The sequence below is a fragment of the Scyliorhinus torazame genome, chromosome 6 (assembly GCF_047496885.1).
Source record: "Scyliorhinus torazame isolate Kashiwa2021f chromosome 6, sScyTor2.1, whole genome shotgun sequence".
In the NCBI taxonomy this organism is placed as follows: domain Eukaryota; kingdom Metazoa; phylum Chordata; class Chondrichthyes; order Carcharhiniformes; family Scyliorhinidae; genus Scyliorhinus; species Scyliorhinus torazame.
In genome coordinates this window covers 145,806,398-145,825,210 of record NC_092712.1, presented here as the reverse complement: position 1 = coordinate 145,825,210, position 18,813 = coordinate 145,806,398, and the positions used below count along the sequence as shown (strand labels likewise).

Sequence of the window (18,813 nt, the reverse complement as noted above, 5' to 3'; positions counted from 1 at the left end):
CTCGCCGGAACTTCTCAGTGCAGGAAGAGATCGAAGTGCCATTTTAAAATGGCGTCCCAATCTCTCGACCCCAGAAACCCTCCAAAGCCCCAACTCACCAAAAGGGGGTCTTTGGGCCCCCTCGCACCTGACCTCACACGCGCAGGTCATCCCCGGGGCCCGATCCCCACCGTGGGAAAAATGCCAGGCTGGCATCCATTTGGCACTGCCAGGGTACCAGACTGGCAGTGACTACGTTCCCAGGTGGCACCAGCAGTTCCAGCGTGCCACCCTGCCCAGAGGGCAAGGGCCTGGGAGCCTCCAATCCCCTGGGAGACCCCCACAAGTGTCATTCTATTTGGTCTCCGCTTGTGGGGACCAGCACCGAACAACACTCGTTTGAGGTCTCCGAAGCGAAGGAGTTAGATCCCAATGCATCAGATAGATCAAGGGAGTGCATACTAGTTGTCTCACTCTAATATGCATATTTGCAAACTATTGATATCGCCGACAATGGACGGAATTCAGACCGCGACATCTCGTGAGATTGCATTAGATCTCTCAAGGCATGGCGAGCCACGTTGATCCCGGAAGAGGGATGTCCCCGCAACTACCGTCCGTTCTGCACCGTGTTTCGGAAGCAACGCGGTCGGTAGATCGCGCCGTCAATATGTATTGGACGCTCTGTGTGTCAATAGAATGTAGGTTGGATCGAGCATATTAAAGGCACCTTACTACTGTGTTAGTTATGTAAGTGAAGAGTCTAATTTTTATGTAGTTCTGCAGAACTAACGATGGTGTAATATTTTACAGCTCAAGCCTTTTTCCCAGAATTCATCAAATTCCACTATATAGGTGAGGCACCTAGTTCCACAATAATTGCAAAGTATTTTCCTGATGGTGTGCTCAAAGTAACATCTTTTTCACTTTGTCTTTGATAGTGGTTCTGTTGGTGGTAATAACCTAGAGGATGTAGATAACCCTTACACTGAATTTACCCCCTACACCGTACCTCGAACCGAAAAGCCACGACATACAGATACAACTCAGTATGTATGCAAATATGCCCTATTTAAGCACTACAAAAGGCTGTCTTTACTTTAATTCTAGTGTGCTGTACCAATTTACTGTTCAATCCTTTATGCACTAACTGAGGTGTATGCAGGATCCAGCATTTATTAAAGTGATAATTCTGTTTGTCAGGACATGGTATAGTTTAAAGGGATTTAATGAAAGAATTAGAAGAATTTTAAGAGTAAAACTGCAGAAACTTAAAGCATGAAGTAGTAACTGGAATTCTAGTGTATATTGCAATTGTTTCCTTAATATTTGTCGAAGGATGGGGTTTTAATAGCATCATGCATAAACATTTTACAAATCTGCTGAATTTTTAAATTTAAAGAACTACACAGCAACGTCTCCAATCCGCAATGTTTGGAGCCAAGACTTTTATGGATTTTGGAGTTCTCTGGATTATGGAATGACTTTCGAATGTCTAACCACAGGTGTGAGAACCAGAAAACACCATGGGCGGATTCTCCATTCCTGAGACTAAGTGTTGACGCCGGCGCAGGATTCGTGAAGTTCCACGACAGCAAAACTGGCGACGCATCTGGACCGATCAGCGACTGTTAAGGGGCTAGCACCGGGCGACACGTGGAACACAATCATTCATCAGGTCTGAGATTGACACTCAGGAGGTTGACAAGCTGCAGCTACATATACACACTTCACTCCCCATACATCATCCAAGCCACCAAGATGGCAGCGAGCAGAGCGGCCCATGATTCACCGATGCCGAGCTGGTTAACCCTGTGTCCCAGCCCGGGCAGGAGGCTTCCAGCTGCCACCATTCGCTGTGCCTGGGTGCAGGTGGTAGAGGCGGTTAGCATCACCAGCAACACCGGAAAGGCCAGCAGTGCCAGAAAAAAAATCCAGGGTGGCCAGGGTGAGTGGATAACATTGTGCCCCTGGCACTAACCCACATCCCCCCGACCCAGATGGTGGCCGAATACCCAGTCTACACCACATGCCGGCACCAATACTGACGACAGGTCAGATGCCCTGGTCACTGAAGCCACCAGCTACCCAGACCCTGGGCTGCATGCGGCGGACTATCTAACACTGTCGTTTTCTGTTTCCCCCCAGGGAAAGGCCGCCCATAACGGCTAGGAGCAGGAGAAAACTGGAGGGGAACCACCGGACCTGTGATCCCGCACCTTGGTAGAGCGGAGGGCCCTGGGCATGGCCGGCGGCCCAGAGGAAAGAAAGGTCACTGAGATGGAGGTCTTGCGTGGGCAAAAACGCGAGACCCCGTGAAGATGCGGTCTCCATGTCACGTGTGTCAGTCACCCACCTCCAACGCCACCCCCACGCCACCCTCACACTCACCCCAACCCTCACCCCCATACCACCCTCACCTTCAGCATCATCCTCACCCCACATCACCCTCACCCCCACACCACCCTCACACTCACCCCAACCCTCACCCCCACACCACCCTCACCTTCAGCATCATCCTCACCCCACACCACCCTCACCCCCACATCACCTTCACCCCCACACCACCCTCACCTTCAGCATCATCCTCACCCCACGTCACCCTCACCCCCACACCACCCTCACACTCACCCCAACCCTCACCCCCACACCACCCTCACCTTCAGCATCATCCTCACCCCACGTCACCCTCACCCCCACATCACCTTCACCCCCACACCACCCTCACCTTCAGCATCCTCCTCACCCCACACCACCCTCACCCCCACATCACCTTCACCCCCACACCACCCTCACCTTCAGCATCCTCCTCACCCCACACCACCCTCATCCCCACGCCACCCTCACTCCCACCACCCCCCGGCCAGCAGTCTAATCATGCATCTTGTATTGTGTCCAGCAGGACCTGCTGGTGATGAGAAGCGTACATCTGGCGTACCCTGCCCCCAGCCAGTGCCCCAGCTGAGACACTCCGTGAGCTGAGCAGTGATGCTGAGAGCAGCCCGGACACCCGCAGGCCTCGGCTTGAGACTCAGGAGACCCCAGAGCTTGAGTCCAAGGATGACACTAACTTCCCGTCACAGCTGTCTCCAACATCATAGAACATAGACCATTACAGCGCAGTACAGGCCCTTTGGCCCTCGACGTTGCGCCGACCTTTGAAACCACTCTAAAACCCATCTACACTATTCCCTTATCATCCATATGTTTATCCAATGACCATTTAAATGCCCTTAATGTTGGCGAGTCCACTACTGTTACAGGCAGGGCATTCCACACCCTTACTACACTCTGAGTAAAGAACCTACCTCTGACATCTGTCCTATATCTATCTCCCCTCAATTTAAAGCTATGTCCCCTCGTGCTCAACATCACCATCTGAGGAAAAAGGCTCTCACTGTCCACCCTATCCAATCCTCTGATCATCTTGTATGCCTCAATTAAGTCACCTCTTAATCTTCTTCTTTCTAAAGAAAATAACCTCAAGTCCCTCAGCCTTCCCTCATAAGATCTTCCCTCCAGAAAGGCAACATCCTGGTAAATCTCCTCTGCACCCTTTCCAATGCTTCCACATCCTTCCTATAATGCGCGACCAGAGCTGCACGCAATACTCCAAATGCGGCCACACCAGAGTTTTGTACAGCTGCAACATGACCTCATGGCTCCGAAACTCAATCCCTCTACCAATAAAAGCTAACACACCGTACGCCTTCTTAACAACCCTCTCAATCTGGGTGGCAACTTTCAGACTTGGTGTCTATGTACATGGACACCGAGATCTCTCTGCTCATCCACACTGCCAAGAATCTTACCATTTGCCCAGTACTCTGTCTTCCTGTTATTCCTTCCAAAATGAATTACCTCACATTTTTCTGCATTGAACTCCATTTGCCACCTCTCAGCCCAGCTCTGCAGCTTATCTATGTCCCGCTGTAACGTGTTACATCCTTCCGCACTGTCCACAACTCCACCGACTTTAGTGTCATCGGCAAATTTACTCACCCATCCTTCTACGCCATCCTCCAGGTCATTTATAAAAATGACAAACAGCAGTGGCCCCAAAACAGATCCTTGTGGTACACCACTAGTAACTGGACTCCAGGCTGAACATTTCCCATCAACCACCACCCTTTGCCTTCTTCCAGCTAGCCAATTTCTGATCCAAACTGCTAAATCACCCTGAATCCCATGCCTCTGTATTTTCTGCAATAGCCTACCGTGGGGAACCTTATCAAACACTTTACTGAAATCCATATACACCACATCAACTGCTTTGCCCTCGTCCACCTGTTTGGCCACCTTCTCAAAGAACTCAATAAGGTTCGTGAGGCACAACCTACACTTCACAAATCCGTGTTGACTATCTCTAATTAAATTATTCCTTTCCAGATGATTGTACATCCTATCTCATATAAACCTTTCCAAGACTTTGCCCACAACAGAAGGAATGCTCACTGGTCTATAGTTACCGGGTTTGTCTCTACTCCCCTTCTTGAACAAGGGGACAACATTTGCTATCCTCCAGTCTTCTGGCACTATTCCTGTAGACAATGATGACATAAAGATCAAAGCCAAAGGCTCAGCAATCTCCTCCCTAGCTTCCCATAGAATCCTTGGATAAAACCCATCCGGCCCAGGGGACTTAACTATTTTCACACTTTCCAGAATTGCTAACACCTCCTCCTTAAGAACCTCAAGCCCTTCTAGTCTAGTAGCCTGAATCTCAGTATTCTCCTCGACAATATTGTCTTTTTCCTGTGTGAATACTGACGAAAAATATTTATTTAGCACCTCTCCTATCTCCTCGGACTCCACGCACAACTTCCCACTACTGTTCTTGACTGGCCCCACTCTTACCCTAGTCATTCTTTTATTCCTGACATATTTATAGAAAGCTTTAGGGTTATCCTTGATCCTATCTGCCAAAAAATTCTCATGTCCCCTCCTGGCTCTTCTTAGCTCTCTCTTTAGGTCCTTCCTAGCTAACTTGTAACTCTTGAGCGCCTTAACTAAACCTTCATGTCTCATCTTTACATAAGCCTCCTTCTTCCTCTTAACAAGTGATTCAACTACTTTAGTAAACCATGGGTCCCTCGCTCAACCACTTCCACCCTGCCTGACAGGGACATACTTATCAAGGACACGCAGTAGCTGTTCCTTGAACCAGCTCCACATTTCAATTGTGCCCATCCCCTGCAGTTTCCCTCCACATCCTATGCATCCTAAGTCTTGCCTTATCGCATCATAATTGCCTTTCCCCCAGCTATAACTCTTGCCCTGCGGTATATACCTATCCTTTTCCGTCGCTAAAGTAAACGTAATCGAATTGTGGTCACTATCACCAAAGTGCTCACCTACCTCCAAATCTAACACCTGTCCAAGTTCATTTCCCAGTACCAACTCAAATATGACCTCGCCTCTCATTGGCCTATCTACATACTGTGTCAGGAAACCCTCCTGCACACATTGAACAAAAACGGACCCATCTAACGTGCTCGAACTATAGCGTTTCCAGTCAATATTTGGAAAGTCAAAGTCCCCCATAACAACTACCCTGTTACTTTCGCTCCTATCCAGAATCATCTTTGCAATCCTTTCCTCTACATCTCTGGAACTTTTCGGAGGCCTATAGATAACTCCCAGCAGGGTGACCTCTGCTTTCCTGTTTCTGACCTCAGCCTATACCACCTCAGTAGACGAGTCCTCATCGAACCTCCTTTCTGCCACCGTAACACAGTCCTTGACTAACAACGCCACCCCTCCCCCTCTTATACCACCTTCTCTGAGCTTACTGAAATATCTAAGCCCCGGCACATGTAACAACCATTCCTGTCCCTGCTCTATCCATGTCTCCGAAATGGCCACAACATCGAAGTCCCAGATACCAACCCATGCCGCAAGTTCACCCACCTTATTTCGGATGCTCCTGGCATTAAAGTAGACACACTTTAAACCACTTTCCTGCCTGCCGGTAGACTCCTGCAACTTTGAAACCTTACTCCTGACCTCACTACTCTCAACCTCCTGTATATTGGAGCTACAATTCAGGTTCCCAGATCCCTGCTGAACTAGTTTAAACCCTCCCGAAGAGCGTTAGCAAATTTCCCCCCAGGATATTAGTATCCTGGTCCAGGTGTAGACCATCCCATTTGTAGAGGTCCCACCTACCCCAGAACGAGCCCCAATTATCCAGGTTTCTGAAACCCTCCCTCCTGCAGCATCTCTGTAGCCACGTGATCAACTGCTCTCTCTCCCTATTCCTCATCTCGCTAGCATGTGGCACGCGTAACAACCCAGAGATAATAACTCTGTTTGTTCTCGATCTAAGTTTCCACCCTAGCTCCCTGAATTCCTGCCTTACATCCCTATCCCGTTTCCTACCTATGTCGTTGGTGCCTATGTGGACCACGACTTGGGGATGCTCCCCATCCCTCTTAAGGATCCCGATAAAACTATCCGAGACATCGCGGACCCTGGCACCTGGGAGGCAACACACCAACCGCGAGTCTCTCTCGTTCCCACAGAATCTCCTATCTATCCCCCGAACTATAGAATCACCAATGACTAATGCTCTACTCCTCTCCCCCTTCCCTTCTGAGCAACAGGGACAGACTCTATGTCAGAGACCTGTACCCCATGGCGTACCCCTGGCAAGTCATCCCCCCAACAGTATCCAAAGCAGTATAATTGTTATTCAGGGGAACGACCACAGGGGATCCCTGTACTGACTGCTTCCTCCCAGCCCCTCTCACCGTCACCCATCTATCTTTATTCTTTGGAGTAACTACATCCCAAAAGCTTCTATCTATGACTACCTCTGCCTCCCGAATGATCCGAAGTTCATCCAACTCCAGCTCCAGTTCCCTAACACGGTTTCTGAGGAGCTGGAAATGGGTGCACATCCCACATATGAAATCAGCAAGGACACTGACGGGGTCCCTCACCTCAAACATTCTGCAGGAGGAACATTGCACTGCCGTCCCTGCCATCCCCTCTAGATAAACAAGAAGAAAGAAGAAGGAAGAAGAAAAAAAACAAAAAGAAGAGCAACCGCCCAACTTTTCTACAGAACCTACCTGATTCCCATGCTGCACTCCGGCTCCCTCTCTCTCTCCTGCTCCCGGAAATGAAGGCCGCTGGAACCTGGGGGTAAGTTTAAACACTTACCTGCTTCACAAGCTGCACTCCGGCTCCCTCTCTCTCCCGCTCCCGGAAATGAAGGCCGCTGGAACCTCGGAGTAAGTTTAAACACTTACCTGATTCCCAAGCTGCACAACGGCTCCCTCTCTCTCTCCCGCTCCCGGAAATGAAGGCCGCTGGAACCTGGGGGGTAAGTTTAAACACTTACCTGCTTCACAAGCTGCCCTCCGGCTCACTCTCTCTCTCCCGCTCCCGGAAATGAAGGCCACTGGAACCTGGGAGTAAGTTTAAACACTTACCTGATTCCCAAGCTGCACACCGGCTCCCTCTCTCTCTCCCGCTCCCGGAAACATCCTCCACCATCCCAGAGACACTCTACTCGGTTGGGCACCAAAGAGACACCTGGGACACTGTCTGGTGCACACCACACAGCTGATCTGGTACAGCAGGGGGAGGTATGAACACCCGGGGGATGGACTGTTTGGGGGCAGGCCGACCCCAGGAACTAGCTGCCATCCAGACGGGTTTCAGGCTTCTGGAATAGACAGTCCCATCGATCGTGGAGCAGCAGCCGCCGAGCCAGGGACGACGTGAGGGGCTGTCGGTGAGCATCCAGCACCTGCAGGCGCAGTTTTAGGAGTCGAACCGCTTGCAGGAGCAGGAGGTGATGCCGGCCATGCATGCCACCCAGGCCAACACCGCACGGGTGGCATCCACGGTGGAGGCATTCGAAGTGAGGGTTGCAGCTATGCATCGGCACGTCCAAAGCTTGGTGCATTCTGTGCAGGCGCTGGCCGAGGCCCAGGACAGGGTTGCCGCCTCACAGGCAACCATGTGGAACCTTCTGGAATTCGCAGTGGAGCTTCTGAACGTGGCCCAGCCACAGCAGGCCATGGCTGATACATCGGCGGCATTGCCCAGGCACTGGTCGACGTGGCGCAATGCAGGGGGAGGTGGCCCAGTCCCAGAGGGAGGTGACGCAGTCACTGGCTGATGTGACACAGACCCAGAAGTGGTGGCGCAGTCAATGGGTGATGAGGCGCAGTCCCAGACGAGGATGGTCCACTCCCTGTGCTCCATGGCCGCGAGCGTGCGGACACTGATCAAGACCAGAGTGGCCCCCAGGACTGGCAATGCCAGGTGGTGGGGGAGACTCAGGGCAGAGCTCCGCTCGCACCTCCATCCCATGGAGCACCCCGAGGGAGGGGGAGGTGATGGGGACCATGCCGGTGACTCTACGGGGGAAGTGCCGGAACACCGCAGCACCTCGGACACCCCACTCCTATACCTGGCGCATCTGATGGGCAGCAGGCAGAACAGGGCAGCACGACGCCACCTGGGACACCCAAGCAGCAGATGGGCTCATCCAGGCCCGATCGCCCTAGAAGACGCTCGCCAATGGGGACCCAGGTCGCAGGGCAGGAATCACAGCACGCCACCTTCACTCCTGATCCACCTAGATATAGCCCGCAAGGCCAGAATTTTAGACACCAGTTAAGTTGGCACGGGGGCAGGGCACAGTTTAGTTATAGGGGCCAGGACACAACTCTGAATATATTTTGCCACATTAAACACCTGTTAACACTGTTACAATCTGCCTCAGTGCTCTGTCAGATTGGTTAGTGGGGTGGGCTCTTCTGGGCTGGCCATGGCGGGAGTGAGGAAGCGGGAATGGGCGGATGCTGTGGGTGGTCTGCGCTCCCCACCAGCACCCCCCCGGCCGTCCCCACCACCATCACCCCAGGGATTCAATGGCACAGTGTGATGGAGTGGCCAGCTCGCATGCAGTGATCACCCAGGTGGTCGGTGCAAAGTGCTACCGTGGGCAGGAGTCAGATTTTGTCAAACAATTTGGAGCACCAGAGCTCATCGCAGAGGGGTTGTCATCATCCTCCATCCCCTGGACTAGACCCGCTGTTACTGCCAACCCAGGGCCCACACCTTGTTGTACAACAGGTATGTATCACAGAGGGGATTGCAGGCGAGGGTGTGTCAGGAGGGGGGTGGGGGAAGGGGGGTGAGGGGGTTGCGTGATCCGCCCCCCCCCCCCCATGATGCACAGCTCATGGTCACATATCAGCTGCACAGTCATCAAGTTGAACTCCTTTCGGTTTGTGTAGAGCAGCCTGTCATCTGCAGGTGCTCGTAGGGGAACATGCATCCCGTCGATCACCCCCTGGACCAGGTGCATCCCGGCAGTGGCGGCGAACGCCGCTGCCCGGGCATCCTGGTGGGCTCGGTCCACATTGAAATGGATGAACTGTGCCGACTGGGCATATAGGGCCTCCGTGACAGCGGGGATGCACCTGAGCACTGAGGTCTGTGAGATCCTGGACAGGTCCCCACTCGCTGCACAGAAGGACCCATGGCATAGAAGCTCAGAGCGACCGTCACTTTGACGACCATCGGGACTGGGCTGCCTTCCCCATACCCCCGCGGTGCCAGGTGTGCCGTGATCTTCTAGATATGTCGCACTGTCTCCCTGCTCAGCTGGAGTCTTGCCCAGTCCGGCAGGTCCTCGAATGACAGGTGCAGCCAGTAGACGCAAGGCCTCATGCGGCATCTCCTTTGTACCTCTTCCTCCTCGGCCTGTTGGGCCCGATAACCGGCTCTCCATCCTGGGTGGCAGCCTCCTGTTCCTCTGCTGTATGCTCCACTGCTGCACTCTCCTTTGCTGCAGCTTTCTCCTTCTCGAGCAGCTCCAGCTCATTCAACTGCAGGGCATCCGCCAGAGCTGCGTGACTAGCAGGTAGGCCACCATTACTGGTTGAATTCCAATATCCATAGTCTGTAGGGGGTGAAAGGCCGACATGTTGGCTTGGGTGTGTGCCCCCGTGCCCAACCAGGCACACCAGGCTACATGGGCTCTGCCCCCGCATGTCCCACTCCCCACCATCTCCGCGACCCTGGCCCTGACGGTGCCCGGCACCGTGGGGACCTCTGGCCCTGGTGCCTGTCCCTGATGCCATGGGTACTGTCGACTGGTGCTGCCTTAGCCAGTGGTATGCTCAGCGCCCTCCGCCTGACGGACCCAATAGGGGCTACATTGGATGTTGCCCTTCAGTGGGCCACCTGATGCCCTGCTGGTGGGTGGCGGGTGGCGGCCGGGTGGTGGGCGTATGGCAAAAGATGGGGTGTAGGAGTGGGGAGGTTTGGGGGCACCCATACGGCCGATGTCACTCTGCAGAACCAGCGGTTAAGGTGAGTGTCCAGTGGGGTGTGCAGCAAGGTGGCTGCCTTGCAGGCTGCGGCAATCGTGGTCCGTGCCTGGACACAGCCCCAGTCACGTGGGGGGACATCCCAGCCACTCAGCCTGTTCCCCCATCACCCCCCCCCCACACACACACACACACACACATACACACACGCTGCCCTGCCTCCTCTCCCTCCCTCATCAGCCACGCGTCAGTTTCATGATTTTTAAAAGAACAAGTGAACCGCGCCGTCGAGAACTCAGCCCATCGGAGGCGGAGAATTGCGGCGGCCCCGGAGAATACCGGGTCAGGCCCGTTAATGATGTGCAAACGGTGTTTACTCTCATGTATTGGCACTGCTGTCGAGCTGATGAAGAATTGCAATTTAGCATCAAATCGACACCCGGCACGATTTCAGCGTCGGAACTGATTCTCCGCCCAATCGCGTTTCCCAATTCCTGCATCGGCCGACGGAGAATCCCATGTTCTTGTGCCGGAGCTGAATTGCACCAGTTTTACGATCTTGTGGTCGTAAAGTGGGATGCAACGCAGCGTTCCACGTCATGCAAATTTACGCATGGCGTGAAAAATGAGGGATTCCCAGCGATATGGGGTTTGGATCCTAACCGCCCCCCTCCCCCCCCCCCCCCACCACCACACAGAAGCCCCCACCCCCGGAGTGACTGGGTGCCTCCCCCACCCCCAAGTATAGGGTGACCCGATCTGCCGCTACCCCAGGGACCTCGGTAATAGGGGGATCTCCCCAAGGACTCCAGTAATAGAGGGGCCCCCTCCACATAGACCCCCTGCCTAAAGGACCTCCCCACACACACAAAGACCCCCTAAACATAGATCGCGCCCCCCCCCCCCCCCCCGATCCCCAGAAATGGAACTCCTGTCTGCAAGCAAGAGAGCAGTCCAAACAGGAGCAGTGGGAAGCATTATTGCTGTAATACTTACCTTGTAGCTCCACGAGTCTATTCCTCGAAGGAGAGCAGCTGTGTCTGCATCTGGCTCCCACCGGTCCACTAGCTGCAATCCATTCATACCTTTGGAGTAGTGGTCTGTGATTGACAACTCGTAAAAACCATCTGCAGCTTTCATCGATTTTTATCCTTTCACGATTCAGTCGCCTAAATGGTGAAACCCCAGTGTTTGTAAACATTGACCACATCAAAGAGAGGTATGTGCAGTGAAATCACACACTTGAGTGATTGGAATGTACTTCGTGCTTGGAATGCACTTACCTCTCTGATTGTACTGAGCGCTGTCACAAATAAACACCTGTTCACCAATGTTCTAAACTGCCTCGCCCCTTTATCGGGAGGATATGAGGGATGAGCTGGGCTGGTTGCAGAGGGTGTGCTGGATGGGGGTAGGATGATTGGCGAGGGGTGGGGGGGGAGAGACCGGCGGTGTGGCTTGCTGATGTTGGAGGATGGCATGGGCCAGGGCCCCCAGTGCTGTTGGGAGTACATTCAGTAGCCACCCTCGGAGGCGCAGGGGACTGGGCCAGAGATGCGGGGGCGCCTCGTGGTAGGGCCTGCCCACTTCATTACCGCTCACCACCCCTGCCCCAGACCCAAACACCACACCCGCACCCCCAGAAAGTCTGTGGGCCCGTGAGATGGAATGGCCAGCACGTCTACAGAGATCACCCGGGTGGGCAGTGGGGTATGACACCAGGGCGGAAATCACACATTGTCAAACAATACGGAGCACCAGAGCTCACCACGGAGCGGATCGACATCAGCCTCTTCCCCATGGACCAGCCACCCTGATACTGCTGACTCAGGCCAACACACTGTGGCGCAGCTGGTGGGGGTCTCAGAAAGGGGTGGGGGTGCTGCAGTGAGGGGATGGAGTGCAGGAAGGGGACGGGGCTTTCCATGGTGGGGGGTGCAGGTTGTGCGGGTGGGCGGGACGTTTGGGCAGCCAGCGACCAGGCACCCTAGTCGGTGAACCATAAGGCCTTTGGATTGTCCCGTGCACAACGACCCTGGCGCGCACATCGTGTGGCCTCCTATCCTTGCCCGAGCCCCATGTCCTGCCCATCCTGGCTATCCTCTGCACCCTCCTCGTCGGTCAATGCATGGTGTTCCTCAATCTCCTCTTCCAGCATGACACCTCTCGGCTGCACTGTGGAGGACGCAGCAGGCCACCACGATGTGGGTGTCCCTCCCAGGCTATCCAACAGGGCCCCTCCAGAGCAGTACAGGCACCTGAATCGTACCTTCAGTACAGGGTCCCCCGTGCCTGGCGGAGTTGGTGCTCTGCTTTCCTCATGGAGAGCAGGTCAAAGTCCATCTATACCTTTTTCCTCTCAGCCAGTAGCTCTACAGTCGGAGCCTCAGAGTATCGCCGGTCCACCTCCAGAATGCAGTCAACTAGCTGTTGCCTCACCACCCTCTCTTCCCATCTCTCCGTGCTTTGTAAGCTATAATTTTACCCCTGATCACAGCACCATTGGAAACTTTTCTGACCTCTTTCTCCCTCAGCAGCCACAGCGCCTGGTCCCCATTTTTAAATACCACAAGTGAACCGTGCCAGCGTCACCTCCACCTGGGAGGCAAAGCATCGCGGGAGGTCAGAGACTACCGGGTCGGGTCCATTAATGATATGTTAATGAGTGTTACTGTACGATTTCCATGCCCATGCTAGCGTGGGGCGTGGAATGCATACACACCGCCATCAAGGCGCTAGAGCATGGCACTCTGGTGGCACTCTCAACCGACCTCGACTTTCGGCTGGCACCTGGGGCGTCATTCTCCGACCCCCCGCCGGGTCGGAGAATGGCCGTTGGCCGCCGTGAATCCCGCCCCCGCCAAAGTCTCCGGTACCGGAGATTGGGCGGGGGCGGGAATCGGGCCGCGCCGGTTGGCGGGACCCCCCGCTGGATTCTCCGGCCCGGATGGGCCGAAGTCCCGCCGAGAAATTGCCTGTCCCGCCGGCGAAAATCAAACCTGGTATTTACCGGCGGGACCAGGCGGCGTGGGCGGGCTCCGGGGTCCTGGGGGGGAGGCGCGGGGCGATCTGACCCCGGGGGTGCCCCCACGGTGGCCTGGCCCGCGATCGGGGCCCACCGATCCGCGGGCGGGCCTGTGCCGTGGGGGCACTCTTTCCCTTCCGCCTCCGCTACGGCCTCCACCATGGCGGAGGCGGAAGAGACTCTCCCCACTGCGCATGCGCGGGAAACTGACAGCGGCCGCTGACGCTCCCGCGCATGCGCCGCATTTCCGCGCCAGCTGGCGGGGCAACAAACGCCATTTCCGCCAGCTGGCGGGGCGGAAATCCCTCCGGCGTCGGCCTAGCCCCTCAATGTTGGGGCTAGGCCGCCAAAGATGCGGAGCCTTCCGCACCTTTGGGCCGGCGCGATGCCCGTCTGATTGGCGCCGTCTTTGGCGCCAGTCGGCGGACATCGCGCCGTTGGGGGAGAATTTCGCCCCTGATTCTCCACCCGATCTCGATTCGTGATTCTGTCGTCGCAGGACTGAGAATCCCGACCAATAAAGCCAAAATTAAAATTAGCTTTCTTATCCAAATACTGGATCTTCCATGCTTCCCCTCCCAAAGTACAGTACTAAAATATGTGCTGTGAGTTTCGGGCAATCCTTGGGGCTGCTCAAAACATTTGTGGACAATTTGGTGTTTCCAAATAATCGGTTTCCCAGACCGGAGAGGTTACATGTAGAATCATAGAATTCCTACAGTGCAGAAGGAGGCCATTCAGCCCATCGAGTCAGCACCGACCCTCTGAAAGAACACCCTGCAAAGGCCCACTCCCCCGCCCTATCCCTGTAACCCCACTTAACCTGCACAGCTCTGGACACTAAAGGGCAATTTTACCATGATCAATTCACCTCACCTGCACATTTGTGGGTCATGGGAGGAAACCAGAGCATCCGGAGGAAACCCACACAGACACGGGGAGAAAGTGAAAACTCCACACAGTCACCCAAGGCCGGAATTGAACCCAGGCCCCTGGCGCTGTGAGGCAGCTGTGTTAACTACTGTGCCACCGTGCCACCCAGTATTTCCATAAGTTTCATTTGAATTTGTTTCAGTTTATTCTTTCAGCAGAAATGCGGTTTATTGTCTATGTTACTTTTCTTTCTTCAGTTGCCCAAATATACCTGGTTATACAGGTACAAGACAATGGACTGGTACGGAAAGTAAAAAATCCAGCTTCTCAAGACTGTTCCATCCACCTCCACAACGAGTGTATGGGTAAGTAGTTCACTTCATTTATGTTGTTCATCATTTTCTTAGGGGCAAATGACCCCGTCAGGAGTGCAACAAAAATCATGAAATGAGCTAACTTTACAATATCACATGGCGCTCTGGGCTGAACCTGCACAACAATGACTGATCAACTAATTTAAAGATTTTTGCGGAACTCCATAAGATTGGAAACATCAAAGGGTTCAGGGGCCAGAATCCTGGGGCCAGTTGCTGGTGAAGAACTTCGCACCACCTTGAAAATCTCATTACTTTTCAAATAGCAGCATGTCCCATCCCCTTGTCAATGTTACGTATGGTACTAAACTAAAGCTAAATGCCAGGGCTGTGTGTGTACCTATAAACTGTGGCCAGGATTCTCGGGCCGCTTGCTAGCTGCAGGATTCAGCGAGCCTTTACAAAAGGTGTGGGGGCAGTACCTGCTCTTTCTAGGAAACACTTGAGAACAAAGAGGCAGCCTTTAAAAAAAACTGTGGTTCGACACCACCTGTTCCACTGGGTTAATGGATCTCAGCAGAGCTGTATAAATCAACAATCTTCATCCCCCTTTGAAACTGTCTCGACCTGTCAATCAAAACGCCTTAAGTCGGCACTGTTGCGTGAAATTGAATGTAAAAAATGCAGTTCAAAGCTTTTAGCCTTCTAGGCATACAAACAGTCTTCAATACTTTAAAAATGAAATTGACTGGAGCTGGGAGCGAAGTATGGGCTGGAGCAGGGGGAAATGTTTAGATACATGCAGGTTCAAGACTTTGCGAGAAAGGAGATACAGAGTTTCCCAGTAGAGCAGGCTTCCATATTGCTGGAGGAGGTGCTGACGACAGGCGGACTGGACAAGTGGGTGATTCCTAATTCCTTTACGGGGCTATTTTGGAAGAGGAGGAGTCACCGCTGGAAGGGATCAAGGCAAAGTGGGAGGAAGAATTGGGAGAGGGTATGGAGGAGGAGTTCTGGTGTGAGGTGCTCCGGAGGGCAAACGCCTCCACCTCGTGTGCGAGGTTGGGGTTGATACAGCTGAAGGTGGTGTATAGAGCACACCTTACAAGGGCGTGGATGAGCCGGCTCTTTGAGGGGGTCGAAGATATGTGTGAACGTTGCGGGGGGGGCCCCATAAACCAAGTTCATATGTTTTAGTTCTGTCCAAAGCTGGAGGATTACTGGAAGGAGGTATTTAGGGTAATCTCTAAAGTGGTGCACGTGAAACTGGACCCGGGCCCTCGGGAGGCCAGATTCAGGGTGCCGGACTAGCCGGGGTTGGAAACGGGTGCGGAGGCAGATGTTGTAGTCTTCGCCTTGTTGATCGCCCGAAGGCGGATCCTGTTAGGGTGGAGATCAACCTCCTCCACCCTGTGCCTTGGCATGGCGGGTGGACCTGCTGGAATTCTTGACGCTTGAGAAGGTCAAATTTGAACTGAGGGGAAGGATGGAGGGGTTCTACAATTCATGGGTGTTATTCATTATGCACTTTCGAGAATTGGATTACATCGAACATTAGGGGGGAGGGGCTGGGAGGGTTGGGGGGAGGGGAACTGTATGTGTTAATGGTGACTATGGGTGATTCCTAATTCCTTTTTGTCATTTGTTAATGTTAACATGGGTGTGGGGGGACTTCCAGCAATCTGGAAGGGTGAAGGAGCGCTGCACCAGCATTCTGAGATCAGACCACCCTTTAAAAATGGCGCTTTGACTTGCGAAGAGCGAGACCTATCAGACAAACTCAGTTCCACTACTCTCAGTTCCAGCGAGAATCCCGGTTGCCACTGAAAACCCGATTGAGGGTAAAATTTCTTCAAAGTGCTGTGGAATGGCATGTCAAAGTCAATATTTTCCCGCTTCTGTAGTAGAAAGATTCAACACACTCGTTAAGACAGAATAACAAGCTTTATTTTCGAAAACAACTGCATGCAGTAATGGCTGAAACTTGAAGTCAGAGAGCAGTCAACAAAACTGCTGAGTCTTTCACAAGTTCCGCGCTTTCGCGGAGAATGATCTCAATATTTATACATTATCATTATCAAGATTGTGTGACAACAGTATAGTCAGGAGTTTGATCGGAAATACAAACGGCAGCATAGAACAGACCATTTTTGGTCACATCACTCATACCATTATTTAGTCCTTGGAGGGAACATTGAAAGGTCGGAATAGACTTGTTTCTTCCTGAACTTATCTTGTTTTAAATTCCTACGGCCCTGGGTTATGACGAGTTAGTTTTATCAGGAGTTGCCGAGGTCCGGTGTTTTGGAATGGCTCGACCTTCGCTGATCTTTTCAGACTTCACGTTATGCAGAGTTGGCCTTATCAGTCTTACTGTCTGAAAATGGTTAGGGCAGCATTCTTTACATGGACCTGGTGAGCTGGAATGAGTAGTTTCAGCCTTTCTTACATTGTATCAAACCTTTTGACCAGTCTTCCCATTGATCAGTTTTCCCATCATGCCATTACTTAATTCGTACCATATCACAGGTACATCAGGGTCACTCCTAGTGCCAGTAAGAATGACGCTGGTTTTCCCATTGGCAGGAGTACTTAGTCGCCGATCGGGAGAATCATGCATTGTGTTTCATTACAAGTTAGTTTTCCAAAGACCACTACCGCCATCTGCTGATCAAAAAGCTGAACATCATTTATACAAGATTTTTTCGATATCAAAGGTGTCCAGTTCCACCATGACTGGTTAATTTGACTTGAAGTAATTTAAATCTTGCCCACCTTAAGAATCCAGTCTCACTGAAAACACTAATTTTCATAAGTTGATGTAGCAATCCCACCTAAATGTTACTTTGTGACTTGTCAGTTGACTTTTTTCAATGGTAGGTCTTACTGCAAGATGTGTAACTGCCAACCCAAATGACCAAAATGCACCTTGTCAAACAAAATTAATCAGTGTACCTTCATGGAAATATGCATTTATTTTCTTTTATTTGTCTTTGGCCTGCCCCGATTCCTGTCTTACAGAGGAAGTATTAATAAATGCTGGTGAAGGTGCAGGGAGAGAAGTCAAAGCGTTGTACAAAGATTCAACATAATTGTAACGTGACCCTTTTTTCTTCCAGAATTCCACACGGCACTGAAAAGCTGTTAGAACATCAGCGTCAGTCCCCCTTTTCCAAGATGATGACAACAGTTTCACCTCACAACCCCTTTCATACAAAAATATCCAAATCGTTTCTTTTATAAGTAAATAAATATATAAATATATTTGCATGTGAGATCTGTGTGAAAGCTGTGATTGGATATGGATTTTGTTCTTTTTAAGTCGAGATTATGAAATTAATCTTTTTTATAAACATTGCCTTATTAGTCCCATCAGTTTTCTACCATTCCTCCTGAAGACATTGACTTCTACCAGGTTATGGACAGACATTCGTAGATTATTCAATAATTGGAGACATGGCAGATGATCCAAATATATATGCACGTCACAGTACGAGCCATTAAAACGCGGTGGCCCTGTCTGAACTAAACCATAGAGACATCGGGCTAAATCTTGCAAGAAAAATAATAGTGTGTTAACAATGCACAAATCATTAATGTGCAAATCAGTCAGTAAATTTGGGGAATTAGGACAGATGCTACCAGTTGCAAGCCTCCAGAACTTGTGGTCAATTGACACTGCCATTCTATTACTTCTCTGAAGTAGCATCTTGTACTTGGCTTCCCCATTATTTTTAGGAACTTGATGTGTTTTCACATAAATTGCATTAAACCCACAGTATAATACTAATTCTGATAGATCGGCTTACATATATTTTTAACAATGCAATGCCAGCCAACCACACTGGGACAGAAATTGAACAGTTCTCCAAATGGTCAATAATTTTTTGAGAGATTTAAAAATGTTATTTTCATTGCATGTGAGGTCAGAATTGGAGGATTAAAATGTCAGGAGATGAAGAGAAATGAGGTATTGACATGGCTGTATTATGAATTCAATCGGTTAGGGGACAGAAAGCAGGATTGTGCGAGAAAGGACATGGCAGTCACGTTTTGAACAAGTTGGCATTAATGTAGATGGCACTCAAGAGGACGATGCAGAGTGTTTTTGTGAAGTCAAATTAATAATAATAGATCACCTGTGTGAACCCTGTGTTGTCCATTGCACTGAGTAAGACTAACACATGCTCAGCTGCTGGCAGCCATTATTGAACTATCTGTGTTTGCACCTCCCAAACAGAACAGAGAGGGCAGCAGAGAGGGCAGCTCTGCATTACAATACATTCCCTCTCTACTTGAAGGGTGGAATTTTCTCACTTTTCGG

At 51.7% G+C, this 18,813-nt stretch overlaps 1 protein-coding gene across 2 annotated transcripts in view; it reads left to right on the top strand.

The window, feature by feature from the left end:
• Positions 1 to 17,764, top strand: part of LOC140425054 (protein SPMIP7) — a 105,161-nt gene extending 87,397 nt beyond the window's left edge. The window contains exons 6-9 of one of the 2 annotated variants that reach the window (XM_072508869.1): positions 793 to 834; positions 921 to 1,028; positions 14,433 to 14,540; positions 17,609 to 17,764. In XM_072508869.1, coding sequence (XP_072364970.1) covers positions 793 to 834; positions 921 to 1,028; positions 14,433 to 14,540; positions 17,609 to 17,732 — 382 coding nt within the window. In that variant the 3' untranslated portion in view covers positions 17,733 to 17,764. Of the gene's footprint in view, positions 1 to 792; positions 835 to 920; positions 1,029 to 1,484; positions 1,652 to 14,432; positions 14,541 to 17,608 lie in introns of those variants that run through there. The other variant, XM_072508870.1, reaches the window with a different exon arrangement.
• The last annotated feature ends 1,049 nt before the right edge of the window (positions 17,765 to 18,813 follow it).